The sequence below is a fragment of the Myripristis murdjan genome, chromosome 1, assembly GCF_902150065.1.
Source record: "Myripristis murdjan chromosome 1, fMyrMur1.1, whole genome shotgun sequence".
Taxonomy (NCBI): Eukaryota; Metazoa; Chordata; class Actinopteri; order Holocentriformes; family Holocentridae; genus Myripristis; species Myripristis murdjan.
This window is the reverse complement of record NC_043980.1, coordinates 15,185,314-15,212,466: the sequence shown is the minus strand read 5'-3', so window position 1 is coordinate 15,212,466 and position 27,153 is coordinate 15,185,314. Positions and strand designations below refer to the sequence as shown.

The window sequence follows — 27,153 nt, the reverse complement described above, 5'->3', positions numbered from 1 at the left end:
AACCTTCAGCTTGGATTCTTATTTTCTCTGTTGCTTGTTTTTTTTTTTTTTTTTTTTTTTTTTCACACAAACATTAAACTTAGAAATGACAGAGTTGGTATTCTGGAACCCTGGCCTTCCTGAGACAAGATCCATGTCTTTTATGAGTGTGCAAGATAGTGAGCAAATTGCGTCGTTTAAAGGAAAAAAAAAAAAAAAGTCACAAATCAATACAGATAGACTGTCAACATTAACAGAGAAATTAAAATTGAAATACGACACAACACTGATCAATCCCAGAGTTCTGAAAGTAGCATAAATCTTCATTTTGCAAGATTTTCATGTCCATATTCATTTGATGCAAGATGGAATTTGTCCTTTTTTCCTATTTCCTTGAACTTCAGACAAATGAAATGCTTGTAAACGACAGGTGGCTTTTGCAAAATAAGAAGAGAAAAGATAGGCACCTCTGAAATGAGTCTTGTAACAAACTCACCTCCCCACTCTATCCCTTTCCATTTCTCCATGAAGTTAACATAGGGATTACTAGTCCTTCTACAGCTATCTATGGCCACAGTTTTTTTTTTTTTTTTTTTGTACATTTTTCTTTTTAAATTTTTTTTTTCCTTTTTGTATAATTGGAACAAAATGGTGCAATACTCAATGATAATCCTTGTATTGGATTATTCCACAATAAAAGCCACTATAAGGTAGATAAACTTTTTACAGATAAAATGGGAAAAAAACAAAACAAAACAAAAAAAAAAAACAAATCCATTAAGTCCTTGAGTAAACATTTACACATGAATTGTCACCATCTCCCCTCAGTACTTAGTTTCGTTTATCTACGATTAGCTGAGTGAGGGGTAGAAGACACTCAGTGCAACGTTAGAAGATAATGTCTATCAGAATATAGTTTTGACAAGAAAATAACAGAGAGAAAAAAAGTACAACATACTGAGTGGAACATAACAGCAGGCCATGTGCCCTGTACACACACAGTTGCTTGCGCACACATTCATACATACATCTGACTTTCAAGCACACAACTAAGATGACTTTTGCATTTTTTTTTTCTTTTTTTGGAATATTTTGTATTCGTTACTTAATGCAATATATTTTGAACTCATGTTCTCTAAAAGCCCAGAAGTGTACTTGTCAGATGGAGGAAAAAAAAAAAAATTACTAAAGACTTCACATTACGTTATTGGCGCTCCTTGATTCAAGTATTCTATTCAATATTTTGTTTTGTTTTGATATGTTTGTGATTTTTCTCAACTGGGTAAAGTATGCATTAAACCAGGTGATTTCAGGTTGGGCTTTTAGACAAGCGAATTAACAAATACACATACAGTACAAACACTTCAAGGTACTGTACTATGTCATCAAAACCATAACGTGCATATCCAACTCCATGTAAGAAAGACTTAGCTTTCAGTCAATCAAGTATCAGTTTAAACCCTACCCGAATTCTTTCCTTCGTTATCACTTATTTGCGGGGGAAATACATATTGCTCATTTTCAGTTGTATGAAACCAAGACCTTTTAAAGGAAAATGAAAAATTTCAGAGGTTAAGATCCAAGAAGTCTGAAGATGTGCTACCACACACCATACTGACAGTATATGTGTGTATGTGTGCGTGCATGTGTGTGTATGTATATATATACATACATACACATACACACACGTGCACGCGCGCACACACACGCATATTTAGTGTATACATATATACTGTTGTCTAGAACAGAGCTATAGAGAGGAGAGCCTCTCGATGCTGGTGCAGCATGGGAAACCCCCTTCACTGTCAGGGTTCTCCAGTTAGTACAGGACGCTGGGAGGTCCTCGGCTATTGGGTCTGTCTGAGCTTGGATCAAGGCAGTTACAGAAACAGGCAATAGTGATTTTTGCTTGTGTGCTGCAGGACTGCAAGTCCTGAAAGGTAGCCTTTTCCCGTTTTCTTGATTTTTTTTTTTTAATTTAATTTTTTTTTTTTTTTTTTTTTTTTCTTAAGACTTTGTACCTTTTTGAAATGTACCCTCCCCTTGGTCCTGCTGCTGCAGTTTGACAAGAGCGGGGTTTGATACAGTGGGCCCAAGCCATCTGGGTCTGTGGAAATGTACAGTTCAGTGGGCCCGCTTTGAGCAGGACACAAACATAAAAAAAGATAAATACAGCATCCACAAAAAGGCACCCCGGCCACCAGTCTACTCCCTCAGATGGTGGAAGTAGAGGCTGATGACCAGAGACGTTTCAGCTAGAAGTGCAGAGCTTTAACATATTATAGATCTTTTTTTTTCCATTTAGGTTTTTTATCATTTTTAAGATTTTTATGTCAAACTTCATAAAAATGATGTTAAAATGCGATTTCATTTTTGGTTTTAAAAAAATATGTACCCGGGATTACCCATCAACTGTGCACCGTAGCATTCTGGAACCCCCAACTGAGTAAAGAGTTTCTCCTTAACATGGGGTATTCCCCACAAAATCCAAAAAAAAAAAAAAAAGGAAAAAAAAAAAGAAAAAAAAAAGAATCTCAGTCATTTAGGGTGTGGTGCTGCCGCCCAATTGTTTGATCCCTCCTGTTCCCCGCTGCATCCTCTGCAAAAGTTATCAAAGATCCTCCACACCAGGAAAAGAAGTGCTCTCTGTAAAGATATATTATGATACAGCAAATTTATATTGGCACATTAAGTTGGCATCTTTTACATGTGAAAATGGGCCCTTAACAGTAACTTTACAAGGAGGCCACCTTTGGAGAAAGGGAATCATTACCAACCCTTTCCCTGCTAATTAGGATTACATTTCGAGGCATGAAGTCTGCACACATTGTTGCACAGATGGCCTTTAAATTTAAGACTTCGCTCTCACAGTAGAAAGGACAGAAATGGAGAGCTGCATCTAGGATTTTGTATCATCAACTCCCCTACCCTGAGATCAAGCTGGACAAAAGTGTCTTCAGCGCAGAGAGAAAGGCCTACCTCCAATGGAGTGCTTGGAATATGTGACAGTGTTGTGGTGGTTTAGCCTGACTTTGTGGAAACAGTGGCCATTTTTTCGTGCTGACAGGAGCGCACATGGACGAGTTTAGAGGTCTGTCTATCTCTGGGAGGAGTGCTCATTCCCTGGTCAGGATTGGTGTGCTGTAAAGGGCCCCAGTCTCTAGTCTTTTGCATAGAAACAGAGCCGAGGGCCTGTTGGTGACTGGTCAGGGGAGGGCTACTGGGTCAAGTCGAGGTGTAGGAGAGGAGTGGGAGGTTATAGCGTAGCAGCTAGGCGGAGGGCAGGGGGGACAGCCTGCGGCCAGGCGGAGCAGCTTGGGAGCGACAAACACTCACACCCCTGTCTGAGACACCCTATTTTTACACGTCTCAAGACACTACCTGGAAGTACTACAGAATACTGTCCAACACAAAGCAATAATCAGTTAAAAACGAATAGACAATCAACAACGGTCTGTAGTATTGATCCTCGTTTTGCATTCAATACACAGGATGAGCATACAGAGGCACCTCTGACCAAAGTGTTTCTGCATATGAACAGTGAAGGGCTAGTTCAGCAGCCAGTTTTTTGTAGACCACTGCATGTACACAAAAATAACAAAATAATACATTGTAAAAGAGAAACTCAAACGATAACTTCCAAAAAAAAAAAAAAAATTATAATAAAAATAAAGAGAACACTGGCAAATATTCCAGAAATATGACTGTTTCATCTTCCAGCTAAAGTGATCTTTGTGTCAAAGAACTGAGAGATGGGAGAGAGGGCAAGTTGACAAGAGGGTCGAGTGCTGGCAGGCTCGGTCGGAGAAACCCATATGTGGCTGAGTGCCGTGATTGGCCAGTCTTGGAGGAGCCGCTTCTTGCCAGACTGAGGGAGGGTCCAGTGGGGCTTGGTGCCAGCCCAGGAGGAAGTGCTGTGTTGCGGGGCCGCCGTCTGACCGAGCGAACCAACCGGCCGACACCCAGAGGACCACAGCAGAGAGGCACTCAGTGGACCCTCCCCCTCCCCGTTCCACTCTGACCGACCCACCAGCCGACTGACCGACTGGCCGGTGGGCGTCAGAGACAGGTAACGTTGCAAGTCTAGCGCCTCCAAACAGAACAAGGCTAAACATTTGGAGTAACAGTGATATTCACTTTGATATTGTTCAAAGAAGAAAACAAAAAAATCATCGACTGCAGTTTTCCCCCGAAGTCCAATAGTACATTTCAGTTTTGTTTCCCTTCATCCTGCTACCAGAGGAACAACGCCAGACACATTTCCAAGGATTAGATACAGTACATAAAAGAGCAGGAGGTTTTTTTTTTTTTTGTATTTTTTTGTTCTGTTTTTGTTGCTCCTTTTTTGATTTATTGGATTGCAGTTGAAGCGATTTACTCTTCATAAGTGCTATGATAAAACCCTTTGAATTTATAAAAGTCTTAGTCTCTTCTGTTTGTACAGTACCAAATGCAAGGAACACTCGTAGATCTACTGCATTAGGAGAAACCCCTCTTATTTGGTATTGTGCCAGATACCCAGAACCATCCAATCCCACTGTGCATTCAGTCTCTGTTGGGTGTGGCTGTGGCACGCAGAGAGGAAGTGTGCATTTTGTGTACCCAGTTGTATACAAGTAGTTTCAGTCTTCAATGCACAGTTCAACAGCTGTTTCTTCCTCTTTGCAGAGTTTGCCCAACAGTTTCAGGGGACTGGGGGCCTGGTGGGAATCAAAGTTTTGAAAAGGGGTAAGGTTTTTTTGTAGTTCCAAAGTCCTTTGCTGCATTCAACGACAGCAACAACTCAAAAAATGTAAAGGAAAAAAAAACCAACAACAAAACACGAAACCAGCTCCAGTGGACTTTGAGTATGGACGGAAGCGGAGTCTGTGGTGTATATTGCACAATGTAACTGTCACATCAAGGTGAAATTGTGTTCTTATTGTCTTCAGAAACTGGTTGACCATACACAATTGTTAGGCTTCATAACGGAGCGGACAACAGACAAACAAAGCACCTGGAGGTGACTGGTTTCTAAGTTGAAGACGTTCTTCTGAGCAAAAGGATCTGGGCTCGCAGACGTCAATGATTAGGTGCCACCAGACGTACACAAATAGAGACACTCAGCTAGGTCGACAAATAATCTTCTCTCAGCTCATATGTTGCTATAGATATCAAAGATGCGCTTGGATCTACCTACAATCTTACAAAAACGAATGCAAAAAAATAGCTGTCAATCCCTTTGAGAACTCAAAATAGTTAAGCTGATGATTGGTAGGGCCAGGCAACGTGGCCAGGCCTTCTTACTGCCCAGTGACAAGGTTGGTCACTAATCGTGTCCTGTACCACTTGCTGGCTCAGAGGTGGAACTGTGCAAGTATTCAGCTATTTTTTCAGTTACAAAACAAATGAAAAATAGGCGGCTTGGGAAGGACCTGGGCCAGAAAGCACTTAAGGCTAATATTAGTGCTGAGAAACAAATGTGAACATAACTAGTAAAGGTCTTTGAACCACATCATTGGCCATGGACATGCTGGGAATGGTCATTTTAAGTCTTATTTTGGGAGGATTTTTTTTTTCCTTTTATTGAGGAAAAAGGAAAGTTTCAGATGGCAGCTTTGATTGCTTCTCCTAAAAACACTTCACACAGAATGTCATGTATATTTATGGAAAACCTAAAAACACTTAAAAAGGTATCTTTGTGTTGTGTCTCATTTCAGTTTCATTAGTTTTTATATGATGCATTTCAAGAATACCAAAAGAAAATCTTTTTCTTTTTTCAATAACGGTAAACCAAACAACAACAGAAAAAAAGCAAGGTAAAACAGAAGAACTGGAGTCTACAGTCTTGTATGGTGGGGACCCTAGCCCTCTGATTCACAATTCACAGTTCAAAACAGTTCAAATTGATACTGATTATCGCCACATGATTTGCTTGGGTTTTGCTCCTGTTCATATTGAATTTTTTTTTTTTTTTTTTTTTTTAAATCACCTGCCACCCCCAATGGCTCATGAGACATGGTGGTGGTTGGTTGGTTGGTTAGTGTGTCGTGGCATCATCCTACATGGACTCCCCACTCAGCAGATCTCCAGGCAGCAGGGTGTTAATGGGGGTGGGGCTCCCAATCACACGGGCATCCTCTCCGCTTGGGGGTCCCCAGAGACTGGAATATTGGGGCACACCACCCCACAGCAGGTCGCCTCCGCTGGCCTTGGATCCTCCTCCGCCACCGCTGCTCCACTGGCCAATTGGGTGGGACTGCGTTGCCCCGCCCATCCGGTTTTGATTGGTTCCCGGGTTGGCCTGCCAGCTAGTGGTGGTTGCCCCTAGTGACTGGCCTTGTGCAAAGAAGCGGTTCACCTCCTCCTCGCCAGCAAACTCCGCCAGGATGGTGGTGTTCCCAAGCACACACCTTACAGGGGACAGAGCAGGAAGGACACTGTTTAGCTCTCACACACCTTGAAGTCAACTAGCTCATCTTAGAGAGGTTGTACAGCTTCTTCACCAGTTTTAGTATTCTTCCCTTTTCTGACATTAAAACATCAGAAAAGAATGGCCTGAGAACAGTATGGTTTTGAGGAACTGCTAGTGTTTTCTAAGGACTTGATCACACTTAACACACAAACAGATTTTTTACTGACAATGAAACGCGGGTCACACATCTTGCATTTTGTTGCTGCAGTAGGTGCCACCATTAGCAAACAACGAAGACATTCTGGCACAGAACCACAGCCAAGCACTGGCTATGTTTCTGACACTGCAATTACTTTTCTACTGCAACTTCCGCTAATTTCATTATAGCAATTGTCATAAAATGTCAGCTGCCATTACATGAAACACTGTCATCGTCCTTGTGATGAGTTGCTCGCAAAATAAGAGAACAACAAATAAAGAAGCCAAGTACATTATATTTTCCTAATGCCCATTTTCTGTCCAAAATGTCTCTGACAGTAAGGGGTAAGTTTAAAAAAAGAATATAGTGTGAAACTGCCTCACTCGCACCATTTTTTTAAGCCAGCAGTTCTGACTAGTGTAACTGACTTACATGTGAAGGGACTTCTGGGCCTTGGCGGCCTCATCCTTGGAGCTGTAGCGCACCACAGCATTGCCCTGGGTCAGGTTGAGGTGGAATGTGATTAGGGGGCCGTGCTGCATGCACAGGGTCCGCAGAGTCGACCCATCAATCTGAAATGCAAATAAGTGTCAGTAATACTGATATCAGATCTGATTTTCAAAAAAAATATCTAGCTTCAGGTTTTATATTTCACTTTATTTTCTTGTTTTGTGTTTTTCCTAATGCATTTGGGTGTATTTTGTTATTTGGTTTCTATTATATATTCTGTTTTGTCTTTGCTTGTCATCTTTTTTTTTGGCTGCTTTGAGGTATGATGTTTTATTTATAAGACCCTGGGTGTTCTTCCCCTTTGTAAATATAATTTACCTTTTTTAAGTTTTCTATTTATGTTCTATAGATATGTTGTGGCAGTTTTACAGGTTGGTTTGCTGCTGTATGTGATCTTTTTGGAGGACAGAGTTGTCCCTATTACATCTAACTGTCATTAACCAATCTCTGTTACGACTGCTCAGTATGCATCAGCCGGCTGTCATTCAACCAATTTTGATTTGGCCTGGCTGTGTTGTAGACTACTGGGTTGTCGTGGTCGGCTGTTTGAGAAACGGGAGGAAATACACCATCTCAGATGAAATGCAACTTCCTGTGATGTGGGGGGGACAGATTCCACTAGTCTGAATTTTGCTAGTGGAACTCAGTGGAACCAAGATTTGCAAATAAGGGAATGTTTAAAGTTGATTTCACATGTGTTTCAGGTGATCTGAACACAAGTGTATAATTGAGACACATCCCTGTTCACACCTGTCTTTATAATCTTGAAAGTGTCACTTGTGTGTGGATTTTGTTACTGTCTACATACTTTCATTCACTACATCCTTCTTGGAGATGCATCAGGATACATTAGCCTTTACACTACAAATGAAATGTGATCAAATGTGTCCCGCCTCAGCGAGTAGTTTGACTGATCGGATCACAATGCATCTTTGCGGTCGTTTACAGTTGTATTTAGTGCTGTCCACTTGTGATTCAATCACCTCAAACACATGTTAAAACCAGGTGTAAACATGATCTAAGATGAGAATGCAACTGATCTCAAAACAGATGCAACCGTCTTACAATTTCTACCGCTTACATCCTTACTGCACTGCTAATACACTGCTGCTCCAATCCAACAGAAATTGCTTTAGAGAACCCTATAGTAGTGGTCCAGGGTAGAGCAAGAGATCAGCCACTGTGCGACTGTGTTGTTTCTTACCCCAGCATACAGTACGTACTTGTGGAGTGAGATTCCTCAGCACCAGCCAGCTGCTGGTCCTGTTGGAGCTGTCTGTACTCCATGTGGTGCCCTCTGTGAGAGAGATGCAGAGACAGTCAAATTGTACTCTTGGTAATTATCTAGTGTTGCTTATACTTATTTTGACAAATAGGACAAAGCAGGAAAGGGAAGCACTACTACTGTGTTCCACCTTCTGTGGTCTGTCACAAATCTCTCAGATCTCTCAGCTGCGCTGCAGATGTAGTCCTCAGCTCCATCTTAAATCTGTGTGACCTTAGTGTCATGTCAAAACAAGGTCACACGCTAAATGCAAATGACATTTTCTAGCAGAGCCGGTAAACCACAGAATGTCAGTTTGACAACAAAACTTCAGCTGTGCAGGGTGTGTGCCGTAGTGAGTGCAGAAAAGCGGCTCTGAGCTAGACCACACCTATGCATCCTCAGTCACTTAAGTGTTTTGACAGTGGTGAAGATTAATATATGTTGCTTTCAATTTTATTGATAAGCCTTTTCAATTTCAGGGCCTATAGAAAAATTTGTCATCTACTTATTCAACTTAATATGATTAAGATATAAGTGGTTTTCAATTACAGAAGGTAATGTTGAGGCAAAATTATGATTCAACATCAAAATGTCACCAACACAGCCCATAGAGGCTGCTACCGTTACCCACATGCACCGCTCTAAAATTGTAACTGCACACAGGATGATGCAAGAATGCAAGAACTCTGACCGATCCACCTGACTGCTTTGATCTCCCCTCACGTTTTCTGATCATTTGCACTGATAGTACAAACAACATTGAACCAGTCAAAGAGAGACAGGCTGAGGACTTTTGCAAATATGTTCATTCACAAAAATATTGATTTGCATACTACTGACAACGCCTGACAGTGAGCACCTTTGTTTCAGAGAATATAAACATGATTACTTCGATCTTCTCAAAACTTTGTTTGAATGAAGTAATAAAACTTGACACTGCCATCTACTGCTGCATTTGGAGGGACTACATGCAGAAAGACCAATGAAAAAATAAAAAATGTTTCCAGCGTTGTGCACACCACAAACAAGCTATGGCATTACTAAACTGCTAAACCATAAACCAGAATTTATGAGCTGGTTTAAGAAAGGCCATGATTGGTAATACTACTTTACTACTTTACTTTTATTGTCAGACACAAGTCTGAAATTTGTCTTGCACCTTGGTAGCTCCATTTAACATGACACAAACATTTAACATGACATTTTACAAACAGCATTATACAAAAAAAAAAAAAAAAACACATAGTGACTGAAGAACAATAACCCTTCACCGTGCCTCAGATCGAGGATTAAGCTCTGTGTTCAGTTTTAGGATTGACTGATGCACAAAAGAGTGCTTCAGTCTAATCTTATGAAACTGTGGAACTCTGTATCTTCGGTTTGATGGTAATAATTTATATTCACTGGTCAGGACGTGGTTGGGGTTCGAAACAATGCTGTTAGCCAGCCTCAACATATTATTGTGGTAGGCTGACTCATAAAGTTCCACAAGTGGCTGACCCACAATCTTAGAGCAAATTTTAATTTGATGGAACAGTTTTGATTTTAACTTAACAGACAAACACTTGTACCATGTTGTATTGCAATACTGTAAAACGCTCATAATAACGGAAGTAAAAAATAAAAGGAGAATGTTAAATAATGTTATTTCCTAAATGAGTCAGACGTCTGTAGATTATAATAGTGTTAAGATATTTTATAGAAAACTAGTCCCGGAAAATGTGGACAATTCAGAGTGGAACAACCTGAGGATTAGAATTTACTTAACCATGACTGTTTTCAAGACTTTATTAACAAAAGTATCAGTTAAATTAGAGTAAAATAATGAATGAGATAAAATAATTTTAATGTAACATAAATTCCATTCTCAGACACTAGAAACTATGCAACTCAGTCTTATTCGTTGACCAAACTGTGGTTTTAAAAGAGGAAGTGTGCCCGCACCTGAGGAGTAGGAGCTGCTCCAGCCTTGAGCCAGGCCCAGTGAGTTACCTCCCCAGGTGGAGGAGGGCTTGGTGTTAGTGAGGCCTGGTGGCGGCCGGGACGGGGCTGTGGTGCTGCGGGGCCCCTGGGGGACCTTCCACAGCTCATGGGACAGAGAAGCCTGGCTGTGGGAGATGGGACCCGGGGACCAGGTGGACTTCATGTCAGACAGTTTACCTTTATTTTGAGAAAAGATGGAGAACAATATATGGAGGGTTCATGTCAGTTATTACACACCGTGTTACAGTAGGACATGTGTGATTACAACTGAAGCTATCAGTTGGCAGACTAAAGAGGATCTGTATTTTTTCTATTATGAGGTATATATAGATGTACTGTAACTTAAAAAAAGGATCCAGGAGGTTTTCACTTCTTGATAAGCTGGCCAAACAGACAAATCCTCAGTATTTAAGGGAAAAAATGTCCCTTCAATTAATTAACTGCTTAACTACTTAAAAGCTGGCAACACACTTAACACACAGTAAACGTACTCACACTCGACAATTAGGCAATCACATTCTTAACTGATCGCTAAAATATCAGCGAGATCAGGCCCTCTAATCTCATGGGAACCTACACTGTTGATTGTGAGAAGTATGTTTTAAAATACACATCAATACACCATGCACTGATATGTGGCTTGAAACAAAACAAAATTAAAAAAAAAAACAAAAAAACAAAAAAAACAAAACAAGAACATGGCTTTAGGGAAAGTCATGGTTGGAGGTGAGTGGCCTTCATTGGAAAAAGTAACGGTAGTTACGCTTGCAACTAATTTTTTAATGCTGAAAAAGAAGCCTGCAGTAAGAAGTTTCTCCCTATATGCTGCATTTCACATCACAAATGTAACTAAATTGTTTGTGAATATGATTTTTAAATGCCCTAAAAATGTACACACAAACATACACAGGATTTACTTTGCCATTGTTACTGATGTGGGTGTTGATGTCATGGCCAACTAAGGTGAGGCTTTTTTTATGGTTGGATCCAAGAGGCATACAGGGTTGAAGGTGAAGCGTTCTTAGTATATGTAAAGGTGTTTTCTAGAGATGTTGAGGGAACATATTTAGGTAAAGCTTGGAAAGTGTTGGGAGTTGTTAAAATGGGTCAGGGTTTGGGGGAAGCTCAGGGTGTGTAGGAACCTAAGGATGTGTGGTATCATTTAGGGGAGGAAAGGTTTGGCAGGTCCACACATGGAGGGAAGAGACTCTGGGTGTATACCTGAGCTGTCTCCGTCAGAGGAGGACAGACTGAAAGAGCTAGAGTAGCCACTGACTGGCCAGTCACTGCTGGTGGGAGGCAGAGAGCCATTCTGAAGTGGTGGAGCTGGGGAAGAGGCTATAGTGGCGGCAGAGGTAGAATTGTTGTGCCCAAAGACCCAAAGAGAGACATAAACAACTTCATGTCAGAAGTGGCGGAAATAAAAAGTAGCTGGGGCCTGTGTTGTATAATCTGCAGAACATAATGTCAGTTTCACTAAATACAAGAGAGTTAACGGCTTGTGGTGTATAAAAATCTCATAAGTATGTTGCTTTGGATAAAAGTGTCTGCAAAATGAGAACTGTAATTGTAATCATTATCAAATTAATTTTGGGTATAGGGGATGTCTTTAAGATTAAAATGTCTTCTTCAGATTAAAATTGATGGCCCAACTCTCGTTGTCTCCGGCTCCATCCCAGCACTAGCTCTGGCCCTACCTCCACTCCGGTCCCGCAGCAGGTATCGGTTGACGTCGTGGATGTTGGTGTTGATGGTGGGCCCGCTGGGAACGCTGCCAGGGGTCATGTTGGGGTCGTTTTCAGGGTCGATGTTCTGAAGGCCCTTCCATGGCACACCTGGGCAGAACTCTGAGAAGCAAAATATGGAGCTGGCGGTTGTTACAATGACCAATATAACGAAATAAAACATCAAGGCTGTCATATTTAGAGTCAGTGACTGAAATTCTAATTTGTAATGCACTGCAGATCAAAATGGACGATGGGGACAATGAGTAAAGTCACAATGAAACAGCATTTTGAGAGTCTTGCTTTCTTAATTTGATGTATTTCCTGTTGAAACAGGTTGTTGGTGAGATGCTTAACATGGAGATGCATATCTCAAATGTGTAAACCACTGGGTAACTGGTTAGGGAGAGAAAGACTCTAAAAATGTGATGTTGTTATTGACTGAAACTTTTGCTCACACCAACTGTTTTAGCATGACATTACCATCAAAGATATCCTGTTTTCCAGGATGCAGAAGTAATGGGATTTTGATAAGAAAATACAATAAAATCAAAATTTAGGAAATTAAGTGGCATCTGTTTTTAAATGGGTAAATAGTCTGGCATGGAAAATTTGCTAACAAGTTGAAAAAGTCATGATGATGTGTTACAGAAAATTTGAAAATATGAAAATTATTGTCATTTTGCTTGGTTTTCCTCAAAAATAAATGCTAAATTTTTAAACATTACGATGGCACCTTTATTACCGTACCCTTCACTAGCACCAAAACTAGGACAACGATGGGAACATGCTAGACTGACAAAATAGAGGAAACTGTAAACAAGCCATGCAACAGAAAGATGAGGGGGGAACCGTCTTGTGCGTCAGTCCAGTCCTCACCTGGGGGCCAGTTGATGTTTGTCCCATTGGAGATCTTCTCGTTGGGACTCTTGCCCTGGCCCCAGCTGTCCGGGGGCACCAGGGGGCTGGTGGGGGACTCAGAGCTGGAAATCAGATTGTAGGGGCTGTACGAGTCCTCCAGCTGGGGTGGCTTCCCAGGGGGGCCCAGGGTAGAGGCAGCAGATATGGCACCTGACATATACAAAGAGGAAAAGATGAGACGGAAACACACGTGACATAACCTGTGCAGTCAAGGATGAACAAGAACTACAGCACAGTTTCAATTAGTTTGAAGTTATCTTTTCTTGTTAGGGAATGAAAAGAGTTGAAATTTCCTATAGTGTCACTGAAGCACACAAGTTTCCATGCACATGGTCTGAGAACTGCAAGAAGCGTAAACAGCATAGTGCGAGATCTGTGGCTAACACCCGTCAAGCCATGTGTGAAGCTTTGGCCCTTCCCCAAATTAGACGTGAAACATGTACAGAAGTGATGGGAATATACCAGACATTCTGTAAAAGAGAAACATACTAAGCCTTTTTCTGTTGGCAGATTATAGGCATGATGCTCTATGAGTGATATTCTCCTCAACCATGCTTTATTTTCTTCTTTATCACATTATCTGTTTTTTTCTGACACCTTTACAGAGGCTAAATATCAACACATGATCACACCTGGTGAGATCTCAATTGTTACAATAAAGCAGCGTCAGGAAGTAAGTGTCAAAGAGCTGTTGACAGTTGACTACATTATTGTGAAAACGATACAGAGAGGCTCAAAGGTGCCCGGATAGGTGTGGTTACAGTAATTCACGTGTGTGCTATATGTATGAGTATGTATTTCCATTTTAACTTCTGAGAAATGTGAGGTTTCTTCACTGAGTTAGCAAATTTGATATGATATTTCCACTTTGCTGGCTTTGCTTTGCTGGCACGATGGGCATCAAGAGGAAATTCATTTATAAGTCATTTATAAATTAAAAAAAAAAAAACAAAAAAAACTCATTACTACAAATCATCTCCACTCTATGCTTTAAAAGCTGTATTTTTGTGAAAAAGTTAACCTTAACTATGAATATTCACACGTTCACTGCAAATTTTCACACAACTCCCACAAACCTCAGACTTGATCCATCTAATTCAGAAATAACTATTCCATCTACTAAATGGCAAGACATTTTGGTCATGATTCAAAGGGCTGTTGAATTATGCATATATACTTTTATAATTTGTTTTGTCGTTGTTGTTTGCAAAACAATAGTACTGGGGGACAGCACAAAATGTAAATGTTACAGTCATTTAGTCTGGCAAGGGAATTAAAAACAAAGCCTTATTTACAAAGAACGCCTGGCAGCATATGTTCATTGGAAATGTTCATATTAAGGCAATGTTTGTCAGTATGTGTGCATATGTATATGTGTGGGTGTGTGCCTGCCTGCCTGCCTGTTTTTCTTCCCCTTACCATGCTTATTGAGGTTGTTCTCCATGTGCGTGGAGTTGCCAGAGAGGTTGTCCATGGAGTTGGGGTGAGTCCACTGGGATAGACGGGACTGGGGCTGGGGTGGCTCCTTCAGAGACAGGCCCCCAACCTCCATGCAGTTTACATTCATGTTTGGATTCAGTCCAGCTGCATATAAAAACAAAAATATTTTCACCATTTAAGTTGTTGGTGGTATAGCTGCATTATTGTAGCAACTAGTGCAGAAACAGAGCAAGAAAAACATAAAAAACACCATGTACATGTATAAAGAGAAAGAAAAAAATCACTGTCAATTTTCAAAAGAACAGTGTTGAACAAACAAAAGTGAATACATCAGCAGGAGATTTACATGACGAAAGCTTTCTCATTTTTGCCACTATTTATTTATCCCATCCCAGACTCACAGAGAGGGTAGGTGCTGTAGGCGTTGGGCGAAGACGGCGGCTCTTTGGTGTGCAGTGTGTCAGCAAGGCCCGGGGCCTGGTGGGGGCCTGTGAAAGGGTCCAGGGCTGATTTTCCGGGGCCAGGGCCTCCAGCGGGGCCACCAGGGGGATGCAGGCCAGTGGAGGAGGAGGAAGAAGACGAGGAGGAGGAGGAGTGAGAGGGCGGTTGCTGCTGCTTCATCAGCAGCGCCTGGTACAGCTGACGCTGGTGCTGCTGGATCTGCTGCTGCATGTTGGTGATTGTACGTGCAACCTGAGAGAAAAGAAAGGTGTCACAGACATGTACTATAGGAGGACATACTGCTGTAAGAGGGGAGTGAAGGAAGCAAGATGTATGGAAGGAATGAGAGAAATTACGATGGGAGGAATTTGAGTGGAAAAAGATGGAGGAAGAAAAAAGAATGAAGAGACTGAGAAGGAGAGAGGGAAGGAGAGTCAGAATGGCAGGTGGAGAGAGATGAAATGAGGGGGAAATTTGAGGTGAAAAGACAACTTGTTGGGCAACAAATAACTGAGGAAGAATGAGGAGAAAAAGTAAAAAAACAGCAATGAAAAACATGAAAAAGAAGTGGTGAAAAGAAATGGACAACGAATGACAGGATTAAAGTAGAAGTGGAGGAAGAGGGAGAGTTTAAAAAATGAAAGTACAGGTTCATAGAGAAATGGTGACAATAAGACAAAGAGAACATATTCAAAAACATTCAACAGCCTATTACTCGTGTGAATCTGTAGACACAAGTGTCATATTTTCAAGAAAGGAGAAGAAGGGTTATTGGCCCATGTCCCACACCACCACAACTAACCCAGTTTCCTTGCAGAAATCATCTAACCAGAACAACTTAAGCAACTTCTGTTTCAGTAAAGTGTGCTTTTGTCTTTGTTGTTGTTATGGAATCATGTGAGAGTCAAATTGTTTTCTCAAGATCTAAAACGTAAGCGCTGTCACAGTGTTTTGAATCAGTGCTCACATGGGGTCGTCACACAACATAAAATGAATCATCTTTATGCTCAAACTTTGTGTGTACATGTGTGTGTGTGTGTATATCTGTATGCACCCAGGTCAATGCGTGTTTGATGACTCACTTGCTGCTCTTGTTGTCTAATGGGGCCGGAAACATTGCGCTGCGCCTGCATCATCTGCTGCTGGATTTGTAAACGCTGGTACGCCTGAGTGGAGGGAGAGAAAATGGAAAAAGAGATAGAACAGATACATTAGGGAGAGTAGAGGTCAGCAGTTTTCCACCTGATCACTTTTTGTATGCCCAATTTCTTTACCCACTGTATCTAAAAATGAAGCTCTACTTACTCCCATGCTTGTCAGTTCTTCTGTTAGTTTTTATCAATCAAGGTGAGAAATTAAAAATCAACTCTTTAAGCCTGCCAGCCCCATCAATAGGTTCATCATTACATACTTCCTGCAGGGAAATATGCGTAAAATTACGCCTAAGACATCTAGATATTTTCTATCTTAATATTTTTTATGGTGCAGCCATAAAACAATGGCATCAAGGGTTTGAATATTTCACTCAATATGAGTGTTATGTAGCCTCAATGAAGAACTACAACCAGAAGATACAGAATATGTATGCAACATATCATACAGAAATGTCATATATGTACATATATGACATTATATCAAGAGTGATTTGCCATAAATGTTACATATAAGGCAATGCATTATTGTCATATACATCCCCCCATGTATAATCCATATATGTGTATATATTACATTTCCATATGGGATTGTCCTCTAATATGAAAATACAGATATTGATAATAATTTAAGTGGGAAAAGGACCCCAAGGGGTTAAAACTCTGGGATTAAGAAATTAAACATTTGGTATTTGGTGGTGAGGTTACCGATGTTTCAGACCAGATTAGAGTCTGGACCTGTAAGGGGCGCTGCGCAAGGTGGCTGACCCGAAGTTCTCCTGATCCTGTTTGGACGGGATGTAACTTAAATTGGAATTTCCCCTTGTGGGATTAATAAAGTGTACTTAGACTTATACTTATATATATAAAAGAAATCCTCAATCCACCCTCTCTGATCCAGGCCTGTGAGTACAAGCTGTGCAGAAGAGAAGAGGTCCTTTAACTCACCATTTGCAGTTGCTGAAGTTGGTACAACAGGGTCATTTGTTGAGGATTTATTGGTGAGGTTAAAAGTGCAGGGTTCAGACCAATGTTTTTTGCTGCAAACTGCAAGAGCTGTGCTTGGACCTGGAGGAAAGGGAAGAACGGGGAGGAAAAGAGAGGAGATGACAAGTCAGTCACTACAAATCACAACATTTTCACAACAGCTCCAGGCAAGGAAACTAGTCACTATGTTGGGATGGAGAGAAAGAAAAGAAGAGAGGAAGAGAAAAGATGAAGAGACAGTCGGAGGGGTGACATGCCTATCTCAGGAGTGTGTGCCTTACAGTGGGGTTCCCTGAATATTACTTGTGTTGACATTTTTTGCCAGTCTTCACAAGGAGGTAACAGTTAGGTTTAGGGATGAGATAAGGCTGTGTAAGGTAAACGTTTGGGGTGAGAAGCTGAGGCACTTTATTTAACATTATTCAAAAAACTGAGTTGCACATTTTGCTGTGACTTGTGTACCTTTGTTTGCCATTTTACATTTTTACTGTAATGGTAAAATTTTAAAATTTGAAACCTATGATGACATTCTGCAATGACAAAATATTGCAATAACCAAAACACAATAGCAGAATACATTGTAGATGAGGTTTTACTTTTTTTTTTCCTCCAAACAATCTTAAATTTCTAAATTTAACTAAAGTCTATGGAGAACTTAAATTATAGCATCTGATGGAAGAAGTTTGAATGCTTTCATTAAATCATAAATTTACAGCCACATGCAGAAAGGGAGCACTTGTAGAAGAGTGTGGAATGCAGGGAGAAAGAAACACTGGTAGGAAAAAAAAAAATCAAAAATCAACCATTCTAACAAAATAATTATTTTTTCCTGTTAAAAAAACACAACAGCAACAGAATGTGTTAAAAGGCCCCACCTGATTGTCACTTGGTGTTATAATTGATAAAGTTGCATGTCATAGATCTAGCCTTGTCTCCCATGTTCAAACCAATTAACTTTTATACTAAGATGTAAGATCTACTCAGATCTAAGAACATAACATATATTTATGTTTGTTTACCTGAGGGGACAGAAACTGAGGCACTTGAGCACGTAGACTAGGCTGGGAGGAGCTGAGAGGTGGCACTGGTGGCTGAGGAGGCTGCTGCTGCATGGCCCGGGTTTGTGCTGCTCCGCTACTGCCAAACATTCCACTGGGCATCTATGCACGCACACACACACAGACACACACAGAAACAAACAGAGTAACAATGAAACTCCAGAAACATCCACATTTCCCCAAATTACAGAAGCCATTTCATGTAAGCAGCAATGTGTGCTCGATGTCTGAGAGAGTGGCAGCCAAGCAGCTAAATCGGGAGGAACTGTATGTATTCTTGACCAGTCAAGCAGACGGTTTGAGAGCGCCCCTGGCATAAGGTCAAGAGCTAAGCATCCAACTGTCGAATCATTGTGAAACTGATTGGTTCATTCAACACATGAATGATTCCACTTAATCTGGGTGAAATAAAAAAGCCACTGAAGGAGCACTCAAAATCGTAGCTAAGGTTGATGTTATTCCCAGCCAACACAGGAATGCCATTCCAAACCATTTCTGAAAGCCTTCAACCCCCAAGGTCTTCTAACTAATAGACCAAACCTTGAGTGCTAGAAAAGACCAAAGCACATAATGAATACTCAGTGACAGCAGCAACCTGCTGGATTAAATTGTGATTGTGCTTCTCCAATAGCTCAAAACAATTAGCCAGTAAAAGGCAGTGTTATCCTGCACTGTAGCTCCCTTCAGTGCTGTTGGACAGCTCCTTCTATTCAATCCTCCTTGCAACAGGCCTACTCACAATGCCTTTCTTTGGGGCTTCCAGGACAGGACTAGGAGATGATATTTGAAAGAACTCAACTATATGTTGTCAATGCACGCTTCCGGCATGGTCATGCACACAAAAAGGCCTGCATTTGGTCTGCTGGGCCACATCTTTTTTTGTAACCCTAACCCTAACTGGCTTCACACTGTTTTCTCCCACGTGTTTATGTGCAGAAACACGTGGGAGAAAACAGTGTGAAGCCGGTTGAAGAGACAGGCTGAAGAGATTCACAAGTATGTTCATTTGTGTGATATGTGGTCCCGAAATGACAAATTGCACGATGTAATTAAATTCAAAGTAAGAAATATCCCAAAACATTGGTTTTGGCACTACCAAATGTACAACAGTTTACACTAACTATTTTTATGCTTTGTTAGCATGGAAGTTGACTCTGCCATCTAGTGTTGAGACAATCAACATGCAGTAGCTCTGACACAGAACCATAAGGCAGCCTTGAGTGTGTGGTATAGGAGTGTGTGCATGGTGGGAGGTAAGTTATTTCAGTATATCTTTCACTGCATTCACTGAACTGTTTATACATTCAACACTCACATTTCTACACACAGCCATAAAGTACTGAATTATGAATATGTATTAGTTGAGTGAATAATGTAGTCTACTGTTCAAAAGTTTTGTTGCACTCTGTATCAGTATATATTGTTACTGTCAACATGGGTGCACAAGCCTGTATTTTTCCTGTACTTGGTAATGAAAGTGATTCTGGTTCTGTACTTAAGTGCTGCAAACAAGGTTCCTATACATTTCAGTTCCTGGTTTTATACTGGCATGCAACAAGGTGTTTACAATGCTTCAAGTATTGGAATAGGCAATCTGAAAGTGCTTTTCTTCAACTGTGTGCTATAAATAAGGGTGTTGCATGTTGTGAGCACTTTTCTAAGCTGTGGTGGTCTAAAACTATGAACTTTGTGACAGTCTGTGGTGTAAATGTTTGTGCAGTGTGTGCTTGTTACCTGTCTGTTGTTCAAGTTTTGCATGGCCAGCCCCGGGTTGCCCTGTCCCAGACCCTGCCCAGGAAGGCTGCTGTTGGCCAGGGGGAGCTTCAGGCTGGGGGAAGGCAGAAATGGTGATGGGGGGGCATCATCCGACAGAACGCCATCCTGGACCTGAGAGGAAGAAATGGGTAGAGAATAGAAAAATGGAGACGTTGAACAAATAAAACAAAAACAGATTGCAGCCCATAGGTCATCTAAATGCAAAACTGAAACTTGATGTTTGATTTCAAGTGTTTAATGACCAGCAGGCTGTTCAGTCTTGTACCTTGTCAAGGAATGCGTTGCGATCGGTGGGGTCTTTGGAGAGGGTGGAGGGCCGACACACCAGGGGTTTGTTCATGCCATTGCTGTAGTCCGACATGCCCATGCCCCGCTTGTCCAGCTCTGTCTTCTTCTCCAACAGGGCGCCTAGGGGGGGAAGGAGAAACAAGAAACAAGAGAGGAACACTTGTGTTACTTCCAAATCTGGGCAGGCAAATATATGACTAAACCAAATGCTAACATTTTTCCAGATGGAGTTATCTAATCCAGTTTTCTATCATGTTTTGAGATATTATGTAATGAATTTTATTTGACCTTTTTTTCCAAGATAAAAAAAGAGTTTGGGGATGTTTTGGGAATGTTAGCAAAAGTTCAGATTAATCAGATTATATACTGCACAAGGTTGGGTTAATATCAGGTGTGCTACTTGTATTCCTTTTTGAACTAAACTAAATAGTGACTAGCAGGAAAGCAAAACAGTTGAATGAAATATTGAATAAAAGTATCTCATATCAAGAGTATTTACAATACACATGCAAAGACACACAGCCCAAACAAAGTTGTTGGTGTACTTACTCATGGCCTGGTCCAGGTTCATGTTGTTGCTCTTCAAAGCCTCCTCAGCAGGATCTCTCTGTGATACAGGACAAAACAACATTGCTAATTACTGATGATGGCCCAACAGCAGGGCAGAATATTACATTATTTAATATAATGTCAACAAACTATAGTATTTTTAATGTCCTCCAAACTGAAAGAAAAGTTGGTGTAAATTCAAGCATAAATTATTCTATTATTGATTTACTTACAGCATTTAAGTATTCGCTTGCAGTTAATTTGAATGTTTATGGAAACACAGCTTCAAATGTCAATGGAAATGTGAATGTTATAATATTTTGTGTATTTGTGTGTAGTTGGTACATGTTGTAGTGTAGTAACCCCTGCCTAAAACATGTGCTGCCTCTCTTACCGGGAAGCCCATGTCAGTGAGCTGTTTGATGAGACGGTTCATGATCCAGGCCTCATCTGGCTTGTTGCCCATCTTCCCCTGATGACACGCAAGAGAAAACTTTTATTATTCATTTGGCAGAAACACTGGGGTCTCCATTACTCACATCACAATTAAGGCATTGTGAAAATTAAGTACTATAAGTTCTCATCACTAATATATATGGCAATATACATGTATAACAAAAGGAAAGTGAAGTCTGTATCCTCTGACCTTGTTTGGGCCCTTCTTGGGTCCATTGCCCCAGGAGTTGCAAGAAGAGCTGCTCTCCTGGGAAGTGGGGCTATTCCACATGTCCCCATCCTCAGTGTCCCATTGGCTGGTTGACATACCCATGTCCTCCCCTCCGCCTCCCCAGCCATCTTGCATAGGTTTGGGGCCTAAAAGAGAGGGTAAACACACATAGTATCAGTGCACTACCCTCTGAACATTTCAGATGGTGAGTTGCAGGTAATTTTAAACCTGGCCACTTGGTGCCACTGTTGCCATTTGTTAGTCTGCTTTTTTTTTTTTTTTTTTGTTTTTTCTTTTTAAACATCTTCCTCCACCATTTCCACCACATCAACCAAACAACACAAATAACCAAGAACAACTCAGGTATGGAATTGCTTTAATCCCAGCTACACTCGAGAAGCACCAACAAAAGGTGTCAGAATTGGTACAAAAGCAAAGAGTTCTGAGGAAACTTCTTGTTCTTGTTGACTTAACTGAGAGTGTGTGTGCACATACTGGGTGTTACTACAAATCAGTGCTTTGGCTGAGTACCACTTGAGACAAACTGAACTTCAAATGCCTAAGGTAGCAATCACACTTTACTAATCTTCCAAATGCCACACACTGTGTACTGAACAGCCAAAACTACAGCCACACTGCAGGACATGCCACATGGTATTTATTACCTTAAATTGAGTGAATTATATCACATCTGAACCAACCAAAAGTATAATGCGCTCTGTCTAGCTGTTGAAGCAATGGTTGATGGTAATGAACATATTACTGTACTGAACCTTGCTACCATTTCCTAACCAGGGTATGCTGATTTCCGCTCCTATTATTAATCCCTGTATCTGCATATATATTTAATCTGAGGGTGTTACCTGGCTTGCAAGGTGCAGAGCCTGAGGGACCATTGGCCCTACCGTAGGGTCCAGAGGGCTCATGGCCCCCATCTCCCCATCCCCCTACGCCCCCTGGAGGCTTGCCCCAGGCAGAGGTGCCATTGTCCACAGCAGATGATGGAGCTGCTGGCTCTCCCCAGGCAGGCTCCGATTTGGGCTGAACACTGGGAAGCTCTCCCCAGCCTAGGATATGGAAAAGGAAACAGTAAAAAAAAAAAAAGAAGTTAGGAATAACTTGAACCTTGAACTAAAAATCCAAATTTAAGAACTGAGGCATACCACAGTAAAATATTCGTAAGATGTTTTTATCTCGCAGTCATATCATATTACTCCTCACTTCCTTCATTGTAGAACACTAAACAATAGTGTTCCACCCAAAAAAGTGAGAAGAGAAGGAGAAAGTCACTCTGTACATCTTTTGCCCTAAACAATAAGATGACAACTTCTGTTCCTATCCATCTTTATTTATTCCTCATTTATGATTCTGCAGTGTTTCAGTTTTATGATGGTAGGGAAGTAGATGCGTTTTATGTGATTTCACAAGTCTACATGTGTGTGTGTGTGTTTGTGTATGTATTTTCTGCCTTCACCAAAGGCACATTTCTGTCACTACATGACAGAATAAACTTTTCTGTCTGAATCTGAACAGAGACAGTTGAAAATTGCGACAATGCTTGAATCCATTGCGATGTGAAAATTATTTTTACCCAGCTCTCACACTGTTGTCTAAGGCCCACATGATGAGCTGCAGTGACATGTTAATCAGAGAGGCAGCTGAACAGTTAGCTAGTCAGCTGAAGCAGTGCCATACTGTCTATATATAGAGGCCTTTCATTGCTGCAGTCTGGCCTGTTAGGCACTCTGTATGTGTGTGTACGAGTAGGAGGAGAAGGAGGCGGATGAAAGCAGCAGCTCGTGCCAACCGGTGCATGCCAGTTAAACTGCTGGCCTGCACCCAGCCTTCTTGTTCACTCTCTCTCTCTTTCCTGCTCACTCATCAATCTCTTTTTGGTCTTCTGTCTCTTTCACCCTCTCTACTGAACCCTGTAACCTCTCACTGCATCTCCAATTTCTCTCTTTCTTGGCTGATGCAAAGGTGCTCTGGTGTGTGTCTGTGTGTGTGTGTGTGTGTGTGTGTGTCAGGAGCTGGCCATGAGGCTGCTTGGTGGGTGTAGTGCAAACGGACAACAGTAGGGGGCAATGGTCTCATTTGCAATCATAAAATGATAATGAGAAAGGAGAGAGTGTTAGGCGTTAAAGCTCCGCGATGTCTATATGTATGGCCTTTGTCTTCATGGGGGCTTGTCTGAACTGGATGCAGTGCTCGCATAAGCCTGCAATTCAGAGCCTTTATTATGTATGCATGACCATTAAGAGACCCTCAATACCTCTGAGGGCATCTGCTTAATAATCATTGTGAGAGAATTCTTTTATAGAATAATCCTTGTATTGAATAACTATCCTTGCTGACAGTTCTTTATTACTAATTTAATGATTTTATCTATTGCTGAATGAAAACAAAGTCTCCACTTTGGCTTTGTATATCCCCATTCTTCATTCACTTCATTTATATATGGAGGATTTATACAAAGCAGAGCGATACTGTATTACTCAGTGCATCATTCATTGTGTGTGTCAGATCTCTCACCTGGGTTGGCAATGGGAGGTCTACCCTGGGGGCCCCCACCCTGGTGTGGAGCAGCAGTGTTGGGTGACCCATTGTTGTTGCCATGGTGTTGTGGGTGAGTTGGGGGCTGGCCGTGATGCGGATGGTGGTGCATGTGGTGGGTATGATGGTGATTGTTGTTGCCGGGGCCCACAGAGTGATTGTTGTTGTTGTTGTTGGGTATCAACATTCCACCATTCTTACTGGGTGGTGGGCCGCTGTTGCTCGGGTTACTGTTGGGATTATTGCGGTCCCACATGTTGACAGTCTTATTGTAGGTGCTGGGATCGCCCCAAGTGGACGTTCCGTCGTCAATCTCCATCTTTCTGCGGATTGAGGGAGGGGAGGGCTCCTCCCAGCCTGTGGGCTCCATGCCCTGGTCCTGTTTGTTGACATGGCCCCAACCAGAGGTGTTTTGCTTCACAGAACCAGGACCACCCCAGGACCCAATACTGCCACCTCCTCCACTACCAGAGCTGCTGCTGCTGCTTTCCTGGGCCTTGGAGGAGCCCCAGCCTCCCTGCGCTGGGCCATTGGCACGTGGGGTCTCTCCCCAACCGCTACCACTCACAGCAGGGGCAGGTTTCCCCCAGCCTCCTCCTCCTCCTCCGTTTCCGCCTCTGGGGCTTTCCTTCCATCCACCACCTCCTCCTCCATGCCCTCCCTCTCCTTCCCACATGCTGCTGGCAGTGCTGTTCTTCTTGACTTCTGCCTCGCCCCAGTCTCCTGCACTGGAGCCGTTGGAGCCCCCGCTGCTGTTGCCCCAGCCATGGGAGCTCTTGGGCCCCTCTCCCCAGCTAGTAGTCTGGCTTTTAGCCAGGCCATCGTCCCAGCTAGGTGACTTGTCCTCCGAGCCCCAGGATGGCGGGGCTCCACCTTTGGGACCATTAGTGGATATGGGCTCTCCCCAGCCACTGGTGGTGCCATTTGGGGCCTTGTTGAGTGGCTGTGGGGGATCCCCCCATCCAGATCCAGCTTGGATTGGCTGAGGTGGAGGGACTCCCCAGCCGGAGGATGACGATCCTCCTCCACCATCACTCTTCCCTCCAGACCCAGGCCTCTGGCTCGGTCCAATGTTGGGATTGACGGTGCCTCCGTTGGTGGATGAGGTTCCACCACTAGTGCTGGATCCTCCCCAGGTGTCTGAGCCACTCTCGCTCTTCCCACCATCAGAGCTAGCTTCCTCCATCTCCCAGACAGTATGCTGTCGAACGGGGGTCTGACCCCAACCAGAGTTACTCAGCACCCTGGGGTCCAGGTCCTGGCGGGGTAGCAGTGGGGCAACATCCATGCTGGAGGACCTGTCTCTGCGGTGAGATCGCCCCTCGCTGCTGTCCCCACTGCCCTCACTGGCTGGGGCTGTTCCGGGCTGCTGGCCCCAGGAGCTGAGCTGTGGCTCTTGGGCTGAACCAGAGCTGCCAGCGTCAGCTGAGTCCCAGCCTTTAGATCCATCTGCACCTGCAGTGGATTTTCCCCAGTCACCCCAGCCACCACTTCCAGTACTCCCGCCACCACTGCCTTGACGTCCCCAGGCAGAAAGACCTCCAGAGGGAGTTGGGTCCCAGCCAGAGTCTTTGGGAGAGTCAGCTGCCTTGGTTTCCCCACTCCCCCATACAGAGCTGCCTGTTGTGTCCCCGTTAAGCTGGGATGACTCGGTGGGCGACTGACCGCCCCAGCCAGGCAACCCATGGATGGGGCTCATGGGCTCCTGAGCTTGTTGTTGCTGCTTAGTGTGGTTTGGTCCGTCAGTGTTAATATTAGCAGGCTCCATGTTGAAAGACAAGTTGCTGTTGGACGAAGGGTGCTGCTGATCATTTTCATTGGGACTCATCATGCCACCCCAACCTCCCCTGCCACTATCTCCTCCCAGGCTCCCGTTTCCCATGTTTCCATTTCCATTAATACCTGGTGGCAGGGATGAGGAGTTGGACACCCCGTTAGGTCCCATACCACCACCCCCACCACCCTCGTGGCCGAGAACAGGCCAGGCTGATGGGTTGGCATTGGGATTGAGGTTCAAGTTAAAATTTGGAGAGCCCCAACTATTGGGCGCTCCTGCGCGGCTGCCATTCATACCATCCTGTTTCCCATCTGAACCCCAGCCTCTATTACCAGCGATAGTGTTGGCTGACCCAGGTCCTGTCATCATGTTACCGTTAGCTTTGAGAGAGGAGTAGTGGGCCTGCTGGCCTGCGGCCCCTGTGGCCATACTCAGAAAACTACTACTACTGGTGGTAGAGACAGCGCTGGTGTCTGGGTTGGAGTTAGCCGAGCCCAAGGGGCATTCTGTTGCTGCAGGGCGGCTGGTGTCACTACTGCGGCTGATGGAGGGCCAAGCTTCAACGTCTCTGCCGTCAATGATCACTTTGTCCCAGCTGCTGGCACTGGAGGGGCTGTCAATTGGCAAAGAGGCTCCCCAGTGAGGGGTCTCATACTGGGCAACAGGGCCACTCTGGAGGGGCACGTCTAAAGAGAGAGAGGGAGGGAAAGACAGAGAAAGAGGAAGAAGAAGGAAAGGGTATGTGAAAAAGAGAAATGATCAATAAAAGAGGATTAGGGAAAGGTGAAGAAATGCATAGAGAGATGGTAAAAGAAAATAAGCAGTAAAGAAGGAAGGAAGGGAGAAAGAAAGGGAATGAGGGAGGAGAGAAAAAAAACAGATTAGGTTAGACTAAGGAGCACCTTGTAATACACTCCCCCTTTAGCTCCCAGGACCAATTCTATCTCCTTGCTTGGTTACTGCTAGCTATCAAGATTTGGCAGGAAGACATGGCCACACTCTTACACGTTCCTCAATCCAACACATAATCAGTATGCACAGCCAAGCGTGCTGCATGTCATATCAGCTATGGCATATCCATATATCCTTGCGCTGGTGCAGTCAGCCAAACGGAAACAGAGAGATGGAGCCCTCGTTTTCTTTACCCATCCCTCTCTCCTCCCTTCCTTTCCCCCCACATTTCACTCAACTGTCTCTCTAGATCTTATGGCTTCACTCACTTTCTCTTACCAATTCCCCTTTTCTCTCCGTTTTCCTGTCGTCACACTACCCTCTGATCTCCCTCTCCTTTTGCCTTAACTCCTACCTTCTTTCTCTCTAGCTGCCCTTAACTTTCCTAGCATCTTCTCCCCTTTTCTCCCCCCTCCCCTTCTCTGTTTCCTTTGTCCCTCTGTTACCTTTTCCTCCATTCCCCTTTTCTATCCCCCTCTCTTTCTGCCACTGCCTCTTTCCTCACCCCTTAATTTCTTCCTCTCTCCCTTGTGCTCTC

General features: G+C 42.9%; 1 protein-coding gene across 4 annotated transcripts in view; it reads right to left on the bottom strand.

Moving 5' to 3' along the window:
- Positions 1 to 37: 37 nt before the first annotated feature.
- The window catches only part of tnrc6c2 (trinucleotide repeat containing adaptor 6C2), a 70,765-nt gene continuing 43,649 nt past the window's right edge, over positions 38 to 27,153 (bottom strand). Inside the window, exons 5-23 of one of the 4 annotated variants that reach the window (XM_030052010.1) lie at positions 23,867 to 26,350; positions 22,198 to 22,401; positions 21,314 to 21,480; positions 21,062 to 21,139; positions 20,668 to 20,725; positions 20,096 to 20,238; positions 19,789 to 19,941; positions 18,016 to 18,156; positions 16,958 to 17,077; positions 15,941 to 16,024; positions 14,819 to 15,110; positions 14,397 to 14,561; positions 12,936 to 13,127; positions 12,030 to 12,179; positions 11,554 to 11,670; positions 10,294 to 10,509; positions 8,306 to 8,379; positions 7,005 to 7,144; positions 38 to 6,371 (exon numbers count right to left, since the gene is read on the bottom strand). In XM_030052010.1, coding sequence (XP_029907870.1) covers positions 6,020 to 6,371; positions 7,005 to 7,144; positions 8,306 to 8,379; positions 10,294 to 10,509; positions 11,554 to 11,670; positions 12,030 to 12,179; positions 12,936 to 13,127; positions 14,397 to 14,561; positions 14,819 to 15,110; positions 15,941 to 16,024; positions 16,958 to 17,077; positions 18,016 to 18,156; positions 19,789 to 19,941; positions 20,096 to 20,238; positions 20,668 to 20,725; positions 21,062 to 21,139; positions 21,314 to 21,480; positions 22,198 to 22,401; positions 23,867 to 26,350 — 5,330 coding nt within the window. In that variant the 3' untranslated portion in view covers positions 38 to 6,019. The remainder of the gene's footprint in view (positions 6,372 to 7,004; positions 7,145 to 8,305; positions 8,380 to 10,293; positions 10,510 to 11,553; positions 11,671 to 12,029; positions 12,180 to 12,935; positions 13,128 to 14,396; positions 14,562 to 14,818; positions 15,111 to 15,940; positions 16,025 to 16,957; positions 17,078 to 18,015; positions 18,157 to 19,788; positions 19,942 to 20,095; positions 20,239 to 20,667; positions 20,726 to 21,061; positions 21,140 to 21,313; positions 21,481 to 22,197; positions 22,402 to 23,866; positions 26,351 to 27,153) is intronic. The other 3 variants (XM_030052018.1, XM_030052028.1, XM_030052036.1) reach the window with 3 other exon arrangements.